Source organism: Chanodichthys erythropterus, chromosome 21 (genome assembly GCF_024489055.1).
Source record: "Chanodichthys erythropterus isolate Z2021 chromosome 21, ASM2448905v1, whole genome shotgun sequence".
NCBI classification, from domain to species: domain Eukaryota; kingdom Metazoa; phylum Chordata; class Actinopteri; order Cypriniformes; family Xenocyprididae; genus Chanodichthys; species Chanodichthys erythropterus.
This window is the reverse complement of record NC_090241.1, coordinates 25,685,271-25,702,303: the sequence shown is the minus strand read 5'-3', so window position 1 is coordinate 25,702,303 and position 17,033 is coordinate 25,685,271. Positions and strand designations below refer to the sequence as shown.

General features: G+C 37.1%; 1 protein-coding gene across 1 annotated transcript in view; it reads left to right on the top strand.

Moving 5' to 3' along the window:
* The window catches only part of scn8ab (sodium channel, voltage gated, type VIII, alpha subunit b), a 53,758-nt gene that overhangs the window by 21,097 nt on the left and 15,628 nt on the right, over window positions 1-17,033 (top strand). The window contains exons 8-18 of the mRNA XM_067373630.1: window positions 41-262; window positions 522-585; window positions 761-902; window positions 2,235-2,441; window positions 2,561-2,836; window positions 6,844-7,170; window positions 10,072-10,204; window positions 10,363-10,601; window positions 11,792-11,965; window positions 12,504-12,860; window positions 13,193-13,669. Of these exons, the coding sequence (XP_067229731.1) occupies window positions 41-262; window positions 522-585; window positions 761-902; window positions 2,235-2,441; window positions 2,561-2,836; window positions 6,844-7,170; window positions 10,072-10,204; window positions 10,363-10,601; window positions 11,792-11,965; window positions 12,504-12,860; window positions 13,193-13,669 (2,618 nt within the window). The remainder of the gene's footprint in view (window positions 1-40; window positions 263-521; window positions 586-760; window positions 903-2,234; window positions 2,442-2,560; window positions 2,837-6,843; window positions 7,171-10,071; window positions 10,205-10,362; window positions 10,602-11,791; window positions 11,966-12,503; window positions 12,861-13,192; window positions 13,670-17,033) is intronic.

Here is a 17,033-nt window from a genome sequence, read left to right as displayed (position 1 = left end):
GTATATTCCTTGTTGCGTTTGTTTCCTCATCTTCTCACAGGGCTGAAAACCATTGTGGGTGCTCTGATCCAGTCAGTGAAGAAGCTGTCAGATGTGATGATTCTGACTGTGTTCTGTCTGAGTGTATTTGCCCTCATCGGTCTACAGCTGTTTATGGGTAATCTTCGGCAAAAGTGTGTCATCTGGCCAGTCAACAGTACTGAAACCTACCTGTCCAATGGGAGCAAGGGCTTTGACTTCAATGAATACATCATGAATGATAGTAAGTAGGCAAAGCTCTGACTACTTATGATAGTTGTTGATATCAGTGCTGCTCTCAGCCTTTTTTATATTTTTGCAGTAAGTTTGATTGTCTCTATAGTACAGTTTCTACAACAAGTTTTTACATTCTTTTCATAAGAGACAAAAAAACAAGCAAACTATAAATTGTGTTAAAAAAACTCAGTAAAATTAGTGGAAGAATTTCTGGTGATTTTTAAGCATGGTTTTTCATGTTTTACAAGTATCTCTTCTTGTTTCAGCAAACTTCTACTTCCTGCCAGGCATGCTGGATGCGCTGCTATGTGGAAACAGCTCAGATTCAGGGTGAAGAGCAAACACACTACATACACACTACTAAATTAGCAAAAATGGTCTAATGTTATTTGAATTAATAATAGCACGCTTGATGCACTGTAAGGTATGATATAAAGAAAAAAACACAGAAATATTTGTAGTATAGTATGTGTGTTTGTGTGTTTGTGTTTGTGTGTTTGTGTAGGCGGTGTCCGGAGGGCTATACTTGCATGAAGGCTGGACGCAACCCAAACTATGGCTACACTAGCTTTGACTCCTTTGGTTGGGCTTTTCTTGCTCTCTTCCGACTCATGACACAAGACTTCTGGGAGAATTTGTACCAACTGGTGCGCATTCATTCTTCTCACTCTTGCTGTTTTTTTTTCTTTTCAATTTACTACTTCTGTTCCATATCACACCAGTCTATTATGATGAACTTGATAATTTTTGTTTACTGTGTTGCATGATTAATATTGAAATTATTAGCGAGCTAGTTAGATGCTAACAAATTTATAACAAATAACAAATTTAATTTTATTTTAGCTGCTCAAGTCAAGTTAATAGAATTGACTCGAATAACTGTCCCACTTCTATTTAAACCAAGATGGTTATGTCAGGTTTTATTGAAGGTCTGCCCTCTGAGGTAGATGACCAATCATAGTTTAGAAGTTTGGGGTGGCCCATTAAATTTTAGGGGTGGATCAGACCACCATCTGTATAGAGGGTATGCATTGACGTCACTTTCCTGCCAGAACACGTTCCCTCAGCCAGACTGCGTGGCAAAAGAACCTGCTGCATGACTGGATTTAAAGGGAGAGTACACCCAAAAAATGAAAATTCTGTCATCATTTACTCATCCTCAAGTTGTTCCAAACCTGTATAAATTTCTTTCCTCTGCTGAACACAAAAGAAGATATTTTGAAGAATGTCAGTAACCAAACAGTTGATGGGCCACATTGACTTCCATAGTATGGAAAAAAAATTACTATGAAGTCAGTGGGGCCCTGACCCTGTTTGGTGTTTTTTGTGTTCAGCAGAAGGAAGAAATTCATACAGGTTTGGAACATTTTGAGGGTGAGTAAATTTTCAATTTTGGGTGAACTATCCCTTTAATAAGGGAAACTGTGAAAACGCAAGTAAAACAAACAATTATGTTTAAACTAAAGGTTGGACTCAATAGTGTTCCATCAATGTTATACAAATCTTCACATCGTTCAGCCCTAAAGTTTTTGTCAGCGTTTATTTAAAAACACCCAATTATGCAGGATATAAGATGAGTTGTCAATACAATATATAACAATACAATATAGAGGGGAATGATTTTACCCCAAAATTCAACATATTGACACAAAATGATAACTGCAAATCCACGTTTCGCTGCCTGGTCCAGTTGTTTCTGTGAAATGCTGCGATCCATGTGTTTTTCTTTTCTGTAACTTTAGGCAGTCTGTGAAAATATACCTCACATTTCTTGTCAAATCTGTTTCAATCACAAATTTCTTTTCCGTTTTAGATGTGTTTTTGCCATCCAGTGGGCATAATTGCAGTCCCTCTGGCCGACTGTGACCTCATGTGCATACCCCCTATACACCTCTGATATCGCACACAGTAAAAGAAGTATGGTATTATGCTACCATACTCAAACACAGTTATGGGAGCAATGCCTTTCTTTCTCTTAGACTCTGAGAGCCGCGGGGAAGACGTACATGATCTTTTTCGTACTTGTGATCTTTGTTGGATCGTTCTACCTGGTGAATCTGATCCTGGCTGTGGTGGCCATGGCTTATGAAGAACAAAACCAAGCCACAATGGAGGAGGCAGAACAGAAGGAGGCTGAGTTCAAAGCCATGCTGGAACAGCTGAAGAAACAACAGGAGGAGGCACAGGTAGTACACAAATACATACATATAACAAGCTGAATTAGTCAATTTCGTGATGTGCTTTTTTTCCCCTTCCATTTCTCAATTTTCATTCTCACTCTTGTCCATTTGTCCCTCATCACTAGGCCAATGCTATGGCAACCTCGGCAGGTACAGTATCTGAAGATGCAGTAGAGGACGATGGGGGAGGGCATCTGTCCCGCAGTTCCTCTGAGGTGTCCAAGCTGAGCTCTAAGAGCGCCAAGGAGCGAAGGAACAGAAAGAAAAAGTGGAGGAAAGAACAGGAGGAGAAGGGTGACAGCGAGAAGGTGGTCAAGTCAGAATCCGATGATGGCAGCAAGAGGAGCCGCTTCCGTTTTAGAGACAACAGGCTTGGGCGGAAGGCCTCAATCATGAACCAGGTGAGAGTGGGGTTATTTCCACAGAAGCCCATCAGGGATGCACTGAAAAGAAAATTCGGGGCCGAAACAGAAACCGAAAATTCTAGATGCACTTGGCCAAAAACAGAAACCGAAAATGACTTTTTAAAATAATTATTAATTTCTTATTTTAAATTAATTATTAATATTAGACTTTTTAATTACATTAAATAATTTTATTGAATCTGAATTTAAAAAATACAAGCCAATAAAATAAAATAACCACAGTTTTATTTAAAGTAACGCACCAAAAATATATTAAAATAATATTCTATGCAATAGAATCAGATTTAACAGATTCATTTTTTTGACCAATTATCCAAATAATGTGTAGTCCTACAAAGCTATTATTATCAGAGCATGTGAGCAGAGCACGGGGGAGCAGATCAGTGAAGAAGAGGGTAGCGTCATTTTACCATCGTTGCCCAGCACGGCTGTACCACACCATGTTACAGCACAATATAGGGCTATTGCAAACAGAAACAAGTATACTACAGAGAAATTTCAAGTTGACACGTTATTTGAGCAGTCTTTGCTTTTCCCTTGAGTGTGAGCGGTACATGAGTGGAGCGTTTGCTTGGGCCGTGAGCGGAACATTGAGCAGAGCAAAATGGGTGCCGGTACAGACTTACCTGCTTGGACAGTGTCTAAAGTTCTTCGGAAGCTGTCCTGCTTGCAAAGTTACAAAAAATTCTGTGCAAAAGTGAAACCTCAGTGCTGAACACTGAGGGGCGGGGCTGCATATATAGTCAGCTCATATTTTCTGCCTTTTTTCTCTTTCTGCCAAAAAATCCCCAAAAAATCAATTTTCCGCAGATAATTATTTCTAAAGCCTACATACACACATTCCGCATGATTTCATGTCTCACGTGACGTGTTATATGATATGTCTGGCAAGGCAATGATAGGTACAGTAAAGACCTCATTCATTTTTCTGTGGATTTTATGTCTGATAGTTAAGAGGCTTTTGCAGTAGTGTACACCTAAAAGTTAACTTTTATTAGATACAAAGGTAGTTGACATGTCCAATGGTGGAACAAGCTGCACTCCATCTAAAATGATTTTAAACATTTTTTTCTTTATTATTATTATTATTATGCATGCATCTTTTATGACCTTATATTAACTTGAAATATGAAATATTCATTTAAAAAAAAATTCTCACCACAGGACCATTTAAAAACGAAATCAAACAAACAAATCAGTAAAACATTTTGACTATTTAAAAATATAAATTTATAATTTTTTAAATGCACAACAATTTACAATGCACAAAATTTATTTATTTATTTTACTTACTTACTTACTTAATAATCTAATTACATAGACATGTTATGCATCTTCTGGGAAAATGGACCAAAAATATTCATCAAAAATGACTCATCTTGCACACTAGGGCTTTTGCATGTTTTATTCAATAAAATGCCTTCTAAAATAAGATCTCCTCCATCTTAATCATAAATACCACTTGCCATCAGCTAGCAATAGCATGTAGCAAATCACGAGTTCAGTATTTTATCAGTAGCGTTAGTGATTAAAGCTAATCTCTACAACTGTGCTCTCTGATTGTACAATCTGTTACGTTGCAATAGCAAGCTGCTATAACATCTGGTATTGGCTATCACAACCCAGTTGAGCCCAGCCCAGCCCTTGATACTACTGTTCTCTGCTCTGTGCAGTCGCTACCACTTTCAGCTGAGTCATCGTCCATATCACCAGGGTGATTAGACAAAGTGCTTCAGCCTTACACTCAAAGATCAGAAGAAGAGGAAGTGCTCTTGCTCAGTGCCCATCTATCTATCGCTGTAATTCTTTCCATCTCATTCATTGTCTTGCTTTGGGCAGCAGCTTATGGATTTATGATTGTACACTTTTCTTTATGTCTAAAAGCTCTGTTAAATAACTCCAAACCATGTCAAACCTAGTGCTCTTAAGATCTTTTATTTGATCTCTCTTTCATACGTTAATTTTGTCACCTCTCGCTGGTTTAACTAAGAACATTTAGCCATTCCGAGGGCAGTAAGAACACCTGTTTCAGATAAACGCTGGGATCTGTATGTTGTTGTTGAGAGATGCGAGGAATGGCACGGGAGCGCCATACTTTCACTGGCCCTGTGAATTATTTAACCACCCACTATAAATCTTTCATTTGATGAGAGCAGTAATATAGTGTGCTTAGGCAGGAAGTTATACTCCTGTGCCCCACCCTGCAAATTCTGCTCATATCAGCCTCACTGTGATAATGGATAAAAGCACCTTATTAGGCAATCGCTGCCTGGTTACATGACTTTAATTATAAACGCGTGACCCAACATTTTACCCCTGGTAGTGTTTTCCCCCCTGGATTTAGAATGGAAAGCCACTGTTAGAGATTGTTATGGATATTGAAATAAAACTATGCGATCTCCTTCGGACTTTTCCATTGCAGCACTGTGGTCTCAACCCTTTACCAGATCAGCCCACTTCTCCTCAGTGAGTGATCTGAGAAAAATAGTCCCTGCTGAGAGATTTGGGCCTCTTTCTGCTGTACATAGTCTGCAGTGGTCAACCGCTCCATTAGGGAGAAGGCTCTCAGCCGTACCGCAGAGAAAACGCCTGCGCTAGCAACTAGCATTCTGCATTATCAGTGAATTTCAGCAAACAGTTAGAACTCTGCAATATTAGTGGCCTCAACTAGTATCTTGGATCATCTGTGAATTTAAGATGGGACATTTTTAGCCAAGAACAAGTGTTCTGCAGTAGGATATCTTCTCCTTTTTGGTATATGAGCAAGAGTGTGCTTATGGGAACATGCTAAGCTACTGTAATATTACATATTTCCCAGTTAAACAGAATATTCAATGAGGAAAGAATGAAATAATTGGATTGTGAAGTGTTGGGTGTTACAGTATTTCAGAATGAAGTCACCGAAGCTGTTGACTAACACTTACTTGTTTATATTAAGTAATTTCAAACAGTGTTATTTTGGTATTATTCATATACATTTATAATGTTTATTAATGTTTTGAATTAGCTTTTATTTTCATATGTGTGCTTTTGTAATTTTTTTTTATATTTAATAAAAAAAAAATATTAGTTTTAATTTATTTTCATGAGTACTTCAACCTGAAGTTAATTTATTTTATTAATTGCCATAGCAGTATTTCTCAGTTTTTCATCTAATATTTATATTTTATTTCAGCTTTCTTTTTTTAATTAATGAAAATAAATTGTAAAAGTTTAAATTGTTTCAAATCTGATTGCAATGTTGATCCAGGAACATGTTGCATTTGGTGAAATCACGTTCACATGTATGGGCTACCAGTATCCCTATAGCGTGCACATACACTGACAAACACAAATACACTCTCTAGTTATTTTTCTTTTTCTTTATTTTTCTATCTGAAGCTAAACCAGCAATATTGAAAACTCCAATCTCTGCGTTTAGTGCCAAAGCTCACGTGATTGCTGCCAGCTCACCATGTAGTAAGTCGTGCCGTGTACCAACTGCTTTGACACGATTATCAGGATTACTGACTTGTAATGTGTGCAAGAGCTCACGAGCGTCTAAACTCGCATAGTGTATATGCCCAGCCTTAGTTAACAATAGCAACACTGATATTAAGTATTTCAAGAGGAAAGCATAAAATAAAAGAAATATATACATATATACAGTATATATAAGACTGTAAACAGGGTCTGTTTTGATTTCATGCTGACTTGCATTGGTAAGCTTTACTGAGTTATGAAAGAATAGAGAACAGTGGTTCTCTGAATGCCAGAAGTGACCTGAGGTTAGCTGTTAAATAATTCATTTAATGACTTTGGTCAGCATTTATTGTTCTTCAAGTCTCTGACAGTCACTAGTTGGCAGACCACTCAGAAAAAAGAATGGGAAATCAGCAAAAGGCAAATGTCTTTTTCTTCTCATGTTTATATGTTGCACTGTTTTCTTGCACTCACTGAAGATTCCTCATTCTAATGTGTGCCGTTCTCCTTTTTTTTTACAGTCCCTGTTGAGTATCCCTGGCTCGCCCTTCATGTCCCGCCGCAGCAGTATATTCAGTTTCAAGGGCTCGGAGAACGAGTTTGCGGACGATGAGCACAGCACGGTCGAGGAGAGCGAAGACCGTCGTGGCTCTCTCTTTGTCCCATATAGGCGCAGCAGCTACAGCGGCTACAGCCAGGGTTCCTCACGCATTAACCCACTGGCACCCCACCCAGGCTGCAAGAGAAACAGCACGGTGGACTGCAATGGCGTGGTCTCTCTGATCGGGCCTGGGCCCGGCCGGCTACTGCCTGAGGTGAAAATAGATAAGGCAGCTTCTGATGACAGTGTAAGGACGTCCACAGGGGGCAGGTTCAGAGTATAGGCATGACAAAAGTGGCCGATTATGATTCCAGTTCAAATTTTTCCTCTCTCTTTCCCTTTTCGTTTACCGCATTTTGACAGTTTCTAGTCTGTCTATTCTTTCAAAATGAATCCTTTTTCCTCCCTTTCTTGTCTCTTTTTTCCTTATTTTATGCAAGTCTTGATTAACACTCCCTGCCAGTGCTCTCCCTCTGTGAATGGCATGGCCAATCAAAAAAACAATTGGGAGAGTTTTCGAGGGGTCCCTTTGTGCATATTAATGTCCGTCATTAAAATAACTTATCATGAAACCCCTCCCCTCTCAACCTAATTTATATACTAATTACATTACCACATTAAATAAGGTACCAACAATATTTTTCTAGTCACACTTAACCCACACCTTCATGTCAGCCACAACTTTAAATATGTCATTTTATTTTTTTCTACATGTTTTTCAACCTCGATTTCTCAGAATTTCACTCTGTCCCCTTCCAAAAAAAAAAAAAAAAAAAAAGTGTGATGCAAGAAAAACCTATCCTTACCTTTTCAATAACTGCATTCTGCCTCATTTTAGTTAGCATGGTGGATTGACATCCTTATACTCTCTTTGCCTTCTCCTCCTGTGTGGGAAAGCATGATCTCGGGCCCAGTTTTCACCCAGCTGTACAGCATGATGTTTCAGACATTGAACCGAACATGCAGCCTTCACCAAGTAATTGCAGTGTAAAACTAGATGAATTTGCTTTGAAATTGAAAGGAACAGTAAAGATAAACTGATAAACACTAGCCCCTTGCACATGGCAATTCTGGTAAATTAAAATGTAAAATTACCAAAATTACTTTTGCGGTAAATAAACAAAAAAGAGCCCAGTAAGATACCATTCACACATCAGTACCAAAATATCGGAAAACTCTGTAATGTCAATAATGACATAAAATGACCTGTAAAGACCAAGCTGTTTTCTTCACCTACCTAGTTTCATTTTAGTTAAAAAATGTTTCTTCTGAGTGACACAGAACGCTGTTTTGCTCTTAAAAACACAAGACGCATTATAGTTACTATAGTGTTGCCATTACTATAGTATGCAAAAACTGCAGAACCACAGCACTGATGAATGAATAAAAGACAAGATCTTTCGAGCAAGCAACACGGCACAGTGATCAGATGGTCATCTAGCGCATTTTTGCATAGAAAAACAATTAAAGGTAGGGTCATTTCAGATAAGCTAGCAATAGCAAGCTAACTTTGAAATCATAAGATCCCACCCTCCGTTCAGAGCACTCTGCAAAGTCACGCCTCCTCCAAAACACGTGAATGCGCAGAGTCTTAAATTACCAGAATATGGCCAGAGCAGAGTCTTAAATTACCTCATGTTTCAAACCACATAAGTACAATAATAATGAATGAAAAGAATGAAGAGAGCACTGACTTGTACCACCTGGCTGTTGCAGATTAATTTGATAGTTTTGCCATAAAAACGCATAAATCCGAGTCTGAGGATGTGAACCCCTCCGAGTAGAACGTTGCATCTCTTAATTATGGTAGTTATGGCGTGAACGCAGTGTAAGCTTGTTGTTTATGTTCAGGAGGAACAGTAAAAAGTGGCTGCTGTTTGTTTGTGGCGCTCTGTGATTGTCTGTCTACTGCTCCACATATTTAGACCACTTCTATTATTATGATTTTCTATTATTTGTGATTGGCCCAAAGCAAATTTCTCACGGCGCGTTCTGAGCTTGTACATGCTCATACTGATATTCTTCATTCTTTGTTCACACACAGTATCATACCAGTAATTTACTGGTAATTTTACAACTTCTCATAGTGGAAAATTGCCAAAACTGATTTACAGGTATTTTTCTCTTAATGGTAATTTACCGGTAATTTACCAGTAAACACTGTATGAGTGAAAGGGGCTAATGTCTTGACCAACACCCATAAAACAAAGTGAATTGATATTCAAGAGATTTTTCTAATGGCAGTGAAAACAGGGCCTTAAACATTGTGTAAACTGTCTTCTTGCATGATGATATTTTTCTGGAGGACAAGTAGGCAACCTTTTGAGCAGCTGGCAGTGATGAATGAATGGTCTTGTAACTTAAATAAATAAATAAAAAAAACTAGGTATCTTTCATTCACAATCTTAGATATCATATAGTTAAATGAATAGTTCACCCAAAAAAGAGTTATGGAACACAAAAGTAACAATGACTGAATTGCCTTTTTTGGGTGAATTATTCCTCTAAGACAGTGGTTCTTGATTTTTGACCTCAAGGCCCCCACTCTCCACAACAGTATTCAAAAGAAATCACACTTTTACACTTAGACTAGTGGACTAGTTCGTATAGTGGGAACCCTGGTTCTTCAAAGAAAACAAAAAAAAGCATATTTATCTACTTGTTTTGTCTTATTTTAAATCATTTAAGAAACCTTGAGGCTTCCTTAGAGGGCCCCTGCCTCCTGGTTGAGAACCACTGCTCTAGAGTATAAAAGTCAAGGATGGAAATCTTTATTTAAAATTGAGGGTTATGTATGACTTTGTAGATTATGTAGCTTCTTACTGTTGGGTGTCTGTATGAGAAGCTATGGTAGGTCCATAAACTGTTGTCTTGCAAGAATCAAACTGTATTCTATTAAAGCCAGTCATTTGTTTGAACTGAATTTGAGAAGTATTTACTGTAAGTGATTTAGAGAGTGAATCCACTTTAGGAATATGTCAGACAATTCAGCACTGGCTAAATGGAACAGTACAGTTGTGTATGAGTTTGGCCTTGTGTTTTTGTCAGCATGTGCATGTGTGATGATATGGGTTACATGGTTCTTAATAAAAATCCCATCTCTGATTGATCTATGTCTTTCTTCACCTCATGTCACTCCTGTCCTCAGACCACAGAGGTGGAGGGGAAAAGAAAACACTCAGGTTCTCTTATGGTGTCAGTGGACCAGCTCAATACTTCCTTTAGCCGGAAAGAGCGAGCCAATAGTGCAATGACTGTTGTAACTAACACGCTGGTGGAAGGTATAGTGTATCTATCTATCTATCTATCTATCTATCTATCTATCTATCTATCTATCTATCTATCTATCTATCTATCTATCTATCTATCTATCTATCTATCGTCTGTCTGTCAATACTTTTATCTTCCTCTGTTCTCCTTATTCTTTTTGTCACCACAGAGCTGGAGGAGTCTCAGAGAAAATGTCCGCCCTGCTGGTATAAGTTTGCCAACACATTCTTGATATGGGAGTGCTGTCCGTTCTGGATAAAATTAAAAGAAATTGTCAACCTCATAGTGATGGATCCATTTGTAGACCTGGCTATTACTATATGCATTGTGCTGAACACAGTCTTCATGGCCATGGAGCATTATCCCATGACACCACACTTTGAGGAGGTGCTTTCTGTTGGAAACCTGGTAAGAAGATGGAGACGGATGTCTTTGTCTGTTTTACATCTTTTGAAACACCTTGAGCATGACATGACATTCTAAAAAACATGGCACTATCAGAAGGTTGTATTTAAAAAAAACATGCAGGCCTTTTTCCCTACTGCTTGGTGTTTTGTGTTGTAACCACAAAACCCCAAAGGGGGCATTTATACAGGACACATGCAGGTTTTTTTTAGTGGTTTTGCACCATGAGTAGCACATTATTTTGGGTATTTGAATTTTTTTATTTTGAATTATATTTTAATTTTCTAGTTTGTCTTTATATGGGGACTTTTATTGCATATATATATATATATATATATATATATATATATATATATATATATATATATATATATATATATATATAATATAATATAATATATATATATATATATATATATATATATATATATATATATATATATATATATATAATATAGGTTTAACTGATTGACATATCATTTAATTAATTTGATTGCTTTTTTTAATCAATTTACAGCCCTAAATTCAATGGTGTTCTTTCTCAGTCCTAACCATCTTCTCATTTCTGTAATGAGCAGCAACACTGGACCCTGTCCCACATTTCCATTTTAAGTTATGTCTCTGGCAGTGCAGCACTCATGTCTACTCCTCAGTATATGATGGACCTACATTGAAAATGCTGCCTGCATTAAACCAAACTTCCGCCATCGCTCCACTCTCTAGTATTTTCCACAACCCAACCCATCCTTCTCATATCCGATTCAGTGATCTCACAGTATTCTTGCTTACAATACTGAGGAATTGAGAGAGATATGTGTGGGCACTTGTACAGGAAGCAAAACATTAATATTTCAGGCAGCTCTGTGGATTAGTACAGTGATAAACTGTAAAGGTATGGTGAACATATCCAGTGGTAGAAATGTTCACACTTTTTAGGAAACAGTCCTGTTTGACAGTTTAGCATATATTTATTGAAAAATATTAAAGGAAAGTTCAAATCTGGTCTTTGTAATAGAGCATTCCAGTATATGCTAGCTGGTAATTACCACAAAATAAACCCCAATATTATCTAACTTACTTGTTTCTGTGGACAAGGTACTATTTATCTATAATGTAACATCAAATTTTCCATCAATATTGTTGTTGAGGTCATCCTAATGACATCTTTGTCTCCTTTTTTTTTTTTTTCTCAGGTGTTCACGGGTATCTTCACAGCTGAAATGTTTGCAAAGCTGATAGCCATGGATCCATACTACTACTTCCAGGAGGGCTGGAATATCTTTGATGGCTTCATCGTGAGCCTGAGTTTGGTGGAGCTGGGGCTGGCCGATGTAGAGGGATTGTCTGTGCTCAGATCCTTCAGATTGGTGCGTCTATGCACATGTTTTTGTATGATAGATAGTACCAATTTGTATTAGATTTGCAAGCATCACTAGTGCCTTTTGCATTCACCCGTCTCTATTGTTATAGGCAGGGATGTCAAAAGTACCAGTACTGCAGTACTGTTTATTAATATTTATGAACATATTTAATTGTGTACATTAGCATATCAGTTTTTAAATGTGGTATCAGATCTGGTATCATCAATAGTGATATTTTACTGGTAATGGTATCAGCTACTGACATTTTGGAATGCCATCCATAGTTGTATATACTCTACCATTCAAAAGTTGGGGTCAGTGAGATTTTTTTCAATTTTTCAAGAAATTAATACTTTTATTCAGCAAGGACACATTAAAATGATCAATTAATAAAATGATCAAATAAATTGAGCCTTGGTTGAGCATAAGAGACTACTTTCAAAAACAGTTTTTACTCTTTCCGACCCCAAATGTTTGGGTAGTGTACAATATCTCATTTTTATGATTCCAATCAATTCAAAACCCAAACTTCTCTCTCATACAGCTGAGGGTGTTTAAGCTGGCTAAATCATGGCCCACTCTGAACATGCTGATAAAGATCATTGGTAACTCTGTGGGAGCTTTGGGAAACCTGACCCTGGTGCTGGCCATCATCGTCTTCATCTTTGCTGTGGTGGGCATGCAGCTGTTTGGGAAGAGCTATAAAGACTGTGTGTGTAAGATCGCAGAAAGCTGTGAGCTGCCCCGCTGGCACATGAACGACTTTTTCCACTCATTTCTTATTGTCTTCCGGGTGCTGTGTGGAGAGTGGATCGAGACCATGTGGGACTGTATGGAGGTGGCTGGACAAACAATGTGTCTCACTGTATTCATGATGGTGATGGTCATTGGAAACTTGGTGGTGAGTTTTAAAGTTTCCCATGTTGCAGTTCTTCCTGCTTCTTTGTCAGTATTTCCTTCTTCAATGTAAAAAATATCCTGCAAGCAAGTAGGGTATCCTATGTCATTCTGTGGTTCAGAAGGGCCTTATTGGCATTTGCACATTGTTGAAATAATGGCACATGGATTTTAAAGTCTTCAAAAAATTGGTGCATTTAGGATGCATTGTGGCCACATAAGGTGATGTCTTGAGCATGGTTGAACCAAAAAATGACATATGGGGCAGCCTATGGTCTTGTGGACTTCAGGTCTACATCAAGTGCAGCATGAAAAAGCTATCTTTCTCTTGATCAGGTGCTGAACCTGTTCTTGGCCTTGCTGCTCAGCTCTTTCAGTGCTGATAATCTGGCAGCCACAGATGATGACGGTGAGATGAACAACCTGCAGATTTCAGTGATCCGCATTAAGAAGGGTATCGCTTGGTTCAAAATTCATGTACGTCTCCTGGTGGCCCACATCCTGAAGAAGAAACCTTTGGAAGACGAAGACAAACCTCTTGATGACATGTATGACAAAAAACTCAACCTCATGGGTAACCACACTGGTGTGGACATCAAATGTGGTGATCTGATTTACCCCAAGAATGGTAATGGCACCACAAGCGGCATTGGTAGCAGCGTAGGAAAGTACATGATTGATGAGGAGCCCATGTCCTTCATACACAACCCCAACCTAACGGTACGGGTTCCCATCGCTGTGGGAGAGTCGGACTTTGAGAACCTCAACACAGAGGACTTCAGCAGTGAGTCGGATGTGGAAAATAGCAAAGATGTGAGTATTAATAAAGTTCCTTTCAATGAAAGTCAATTCACTTGGCCATATTTACAATGCCTCTTGGTAGCTATTTTGGGTATGCAAGATCAACTCCTATCTTTTTGGTATATATTCAGTCTTTGGTATTAAGCACAGGTTGGATGACGAATGTTTGTTATGATAATAGCAACATTTAAGGCAGCTCTATAACACCAAAGCAGCATCAGAAGCACCTCAGATACTAGGGGCAGAGCTAGCTAGCATATTTAATTCAACTTTTAATGCAGTATTGAATCTATAGAGAATATGGATGCAGTCCAGTTTAATCACGAAGTTTACCTTTCCTTTAGATTTTAGACTGATGAAAAGACATACAATTATTAGTTATTTTTCATTTAATGTAAGGGAAACTCTACATTATACAAACTATTCTACAATCTCAGAATAAAACTGTATTATTTTGAGGTAAATATCCTTATTTAAAAAAAAAATAGAAAAAAGAAAATGATTCTTCTTTGATGACTTGTGATTCATATATTAAATCTAAAGCAGGTGCTGAGGTTATTGTAAAAAATTATTAGACTGAAGTAAAGCAGTGGAAAATTGTACATAGCACATACAGTATTCTTTGAGGAATTGAAAATGGCTTACTACTGCTTACTGTACAGAATTCACAAGAATCATCATTTTGAGTCCATGTTCTTTTTGCATCATTTTACTTCAGAAACAGTTGGTTTGTGTTTGAGTCAGACTTTCTCTTTCTGACACAAAATGATTGTGTAACATTCACTCACATCACTTTATATATTTCCTAAGGCCATAATAGGGCTTTTTGATTAAAGATGACTTATTTAATAATAAAATGACAAAAGAAGGCTGCTTGAGTCAGTAGAGGATGACTTCTATCAGGACTGCATTGAATTGTACAGCAAACTAGTCATTTTTATTTTGTATTTGATCCTTTGGGAACTAAATGCATTATGTGTATATTTTAATTAATCAAATGCTGAAAAACTTTAATTAAAGGGAGTGTGATCAGATTATGACAGTATGTGTTTGTAGAGCCTGACTAGATGAAGTCAGTCTCAGTAGTTGATTACGGGCTGTAGATTACAGCAGTATGGGTGGATTAAGGCTTTGCAGGCAGTATAAGAATGTTGAGTTGTGCTATTCCTGTGATTTATTGCCTTGCTGCTTCTGCTGAGTGCTGAGCCACTCAGCCAAAGAATAGATGCAGTCCACCAGATGATGTAATGTTTTTCCTTTGTATGTGTGTGTGCGCTTGCACATGTTCATGTTTAGATAAAAATTAAGTTATTAAAGATGTGGTACACCCCTCAAAACAAGAGCACAGTGCATAGCTAGCCCCTAAAAGGTATTCAATAGTTTTCTGTTCTATGTATATATTAGCATTCTACCAGGGAGCATATTGAACCAAAAAAATAATGTCATCCAAAATCAAATGTAGTTAAACATATGTAGCACATACATTTATACTGACTCTCCTGTCATTGTCCTGGTCTCTGTGCAAAGACTGGGTCACCTTGACCCAGTTTAGACGTAACAGATCCAGTACTGCTGAACTACATGTGCTGAACATCTAGCCAATAGCATTACAGTAGATCATTTTTGTTAGCCAGTCAGAGCAGTGCTGGGTGGGTCTTCATTTTTGATTGGCCAGGCTGGTCAGGGAGGACTGCAGTGGTAGTGTGGAAGGGTTATTTTATGCTTTTGATGTTTCCGACTGCCTGTCTGTATGTGTATTAACTAGTAGGGTTTTATAAAACAGCTGTGTCATCTTGGCCTCAGGGTCAGGCTCTTCCAGTAGGCTTGGAATGTGTTTGTATGGGTATATGCATGTGCCTGTGTCTGCATTCATATTAAATTATGATAGGTGCTATGGAGTTATATGACACATTTAAGCTGCTTCCTTTTTATAATATAATATAATATAATATAATATAATATAATATAATATAATATAATATAATATAATATAATATAATATAATATAATATAATATAATATTTAAGGAATAATTGGTGATGGGTCATTGAATAAAAAAAAAATAATGCACACCCGAGGCGGTAATGCAGCCACGTCATGAAATGGAGTGCATAATTTTTCTAATACTTAAATAGCCTGTAGTCAATTATTTCACTTACGCTATGGTTACCACACCTCAAGACATTGTTAAGATTCTTTATTTGTTCAGATGTCAGGTTTTTTCTTGCGTGTTGGACTAATTTCTTATGCATCTCATCCCAAGCCTGTTGCTAATTCAAAAATGTAATTTTAGAGCAAGTAATGAAAGATTGAGCCAATGATGAGCAGTTAGAGAGAGAGAGAGAGAGAGAGAGAGAGAGAGAGAGAGAGATTAAGCATGTGAATTACCTGAGTTTGTGGATCTTTCAACAGCGACAACAGCGTTTTTTAATCTCTACAAATAACGAAGCTGTAAGTTTAACTGCTTCAAGAACAGCGACGTTACTACTGGATATACTATTTGTTCAGACTTAAATCAAATTAGTTTAGGCTTGGTGTTTTATAATAAATTTTGTTTATAATGAATGTCACTATAACTTATGTTTGTTTTATTCATACATTTTTTTATTGCTGTCCTGTTCTGAATGCCATTGAATTTAAAGAATTTTTTTGTGGAGAGAGAGGGACTGATTTATGCAACTAATCTGTTTTTTTTTGTTTTGGTTTTTTTTTCTTCCTTTTTCTCATCAATGCAATTTTGAGCCGGTGCAACTTATTTTCTGGATATTATATTATATTATATTATATTATATTATATTATATTATATTATATTATATTATATTATATTATATTATATTATATTATATTATATTATATTATATTATATTATATTAATTATATTATATTAACTAGGTTGTTGTTGTTTTTTGTCTCAGCATTATTATTTTCTGTTGTAAGATAGACGTAAATACAAATGTGCTATACCATAATATGCAACAAAATGTAAATCAATAGACAACACCTGATTTGCATAAAATATAGCAAAAAGTCATTCATCACTGTCTGATTTGCATATGTAGATGATAGTTTTTAACCTTGTTAATTCAGTTAGTGTTGAGTCAAGGTTAATTGTGTCTTGGGTAGAGTGAATTCTAATTAAGCTAGACACCCAGAAGAACAGTGAAGGTTAGTGCTAGGACACATATGGCTTCATTTTCATAACTTACTAGTGGGAAAGATTATTGCCTCACAGTTACTCATGTACTGATATCAGTTTATATTAAATCTCGCTTTCAGGGATTTCTGTGAACTAACACAGCAGAAGTTTTTCACTAGAGAAAGCATTGATTAGAGAGCTGGATTAGTCAGGGTCAGGATAATAGTTTGTTCAATTAA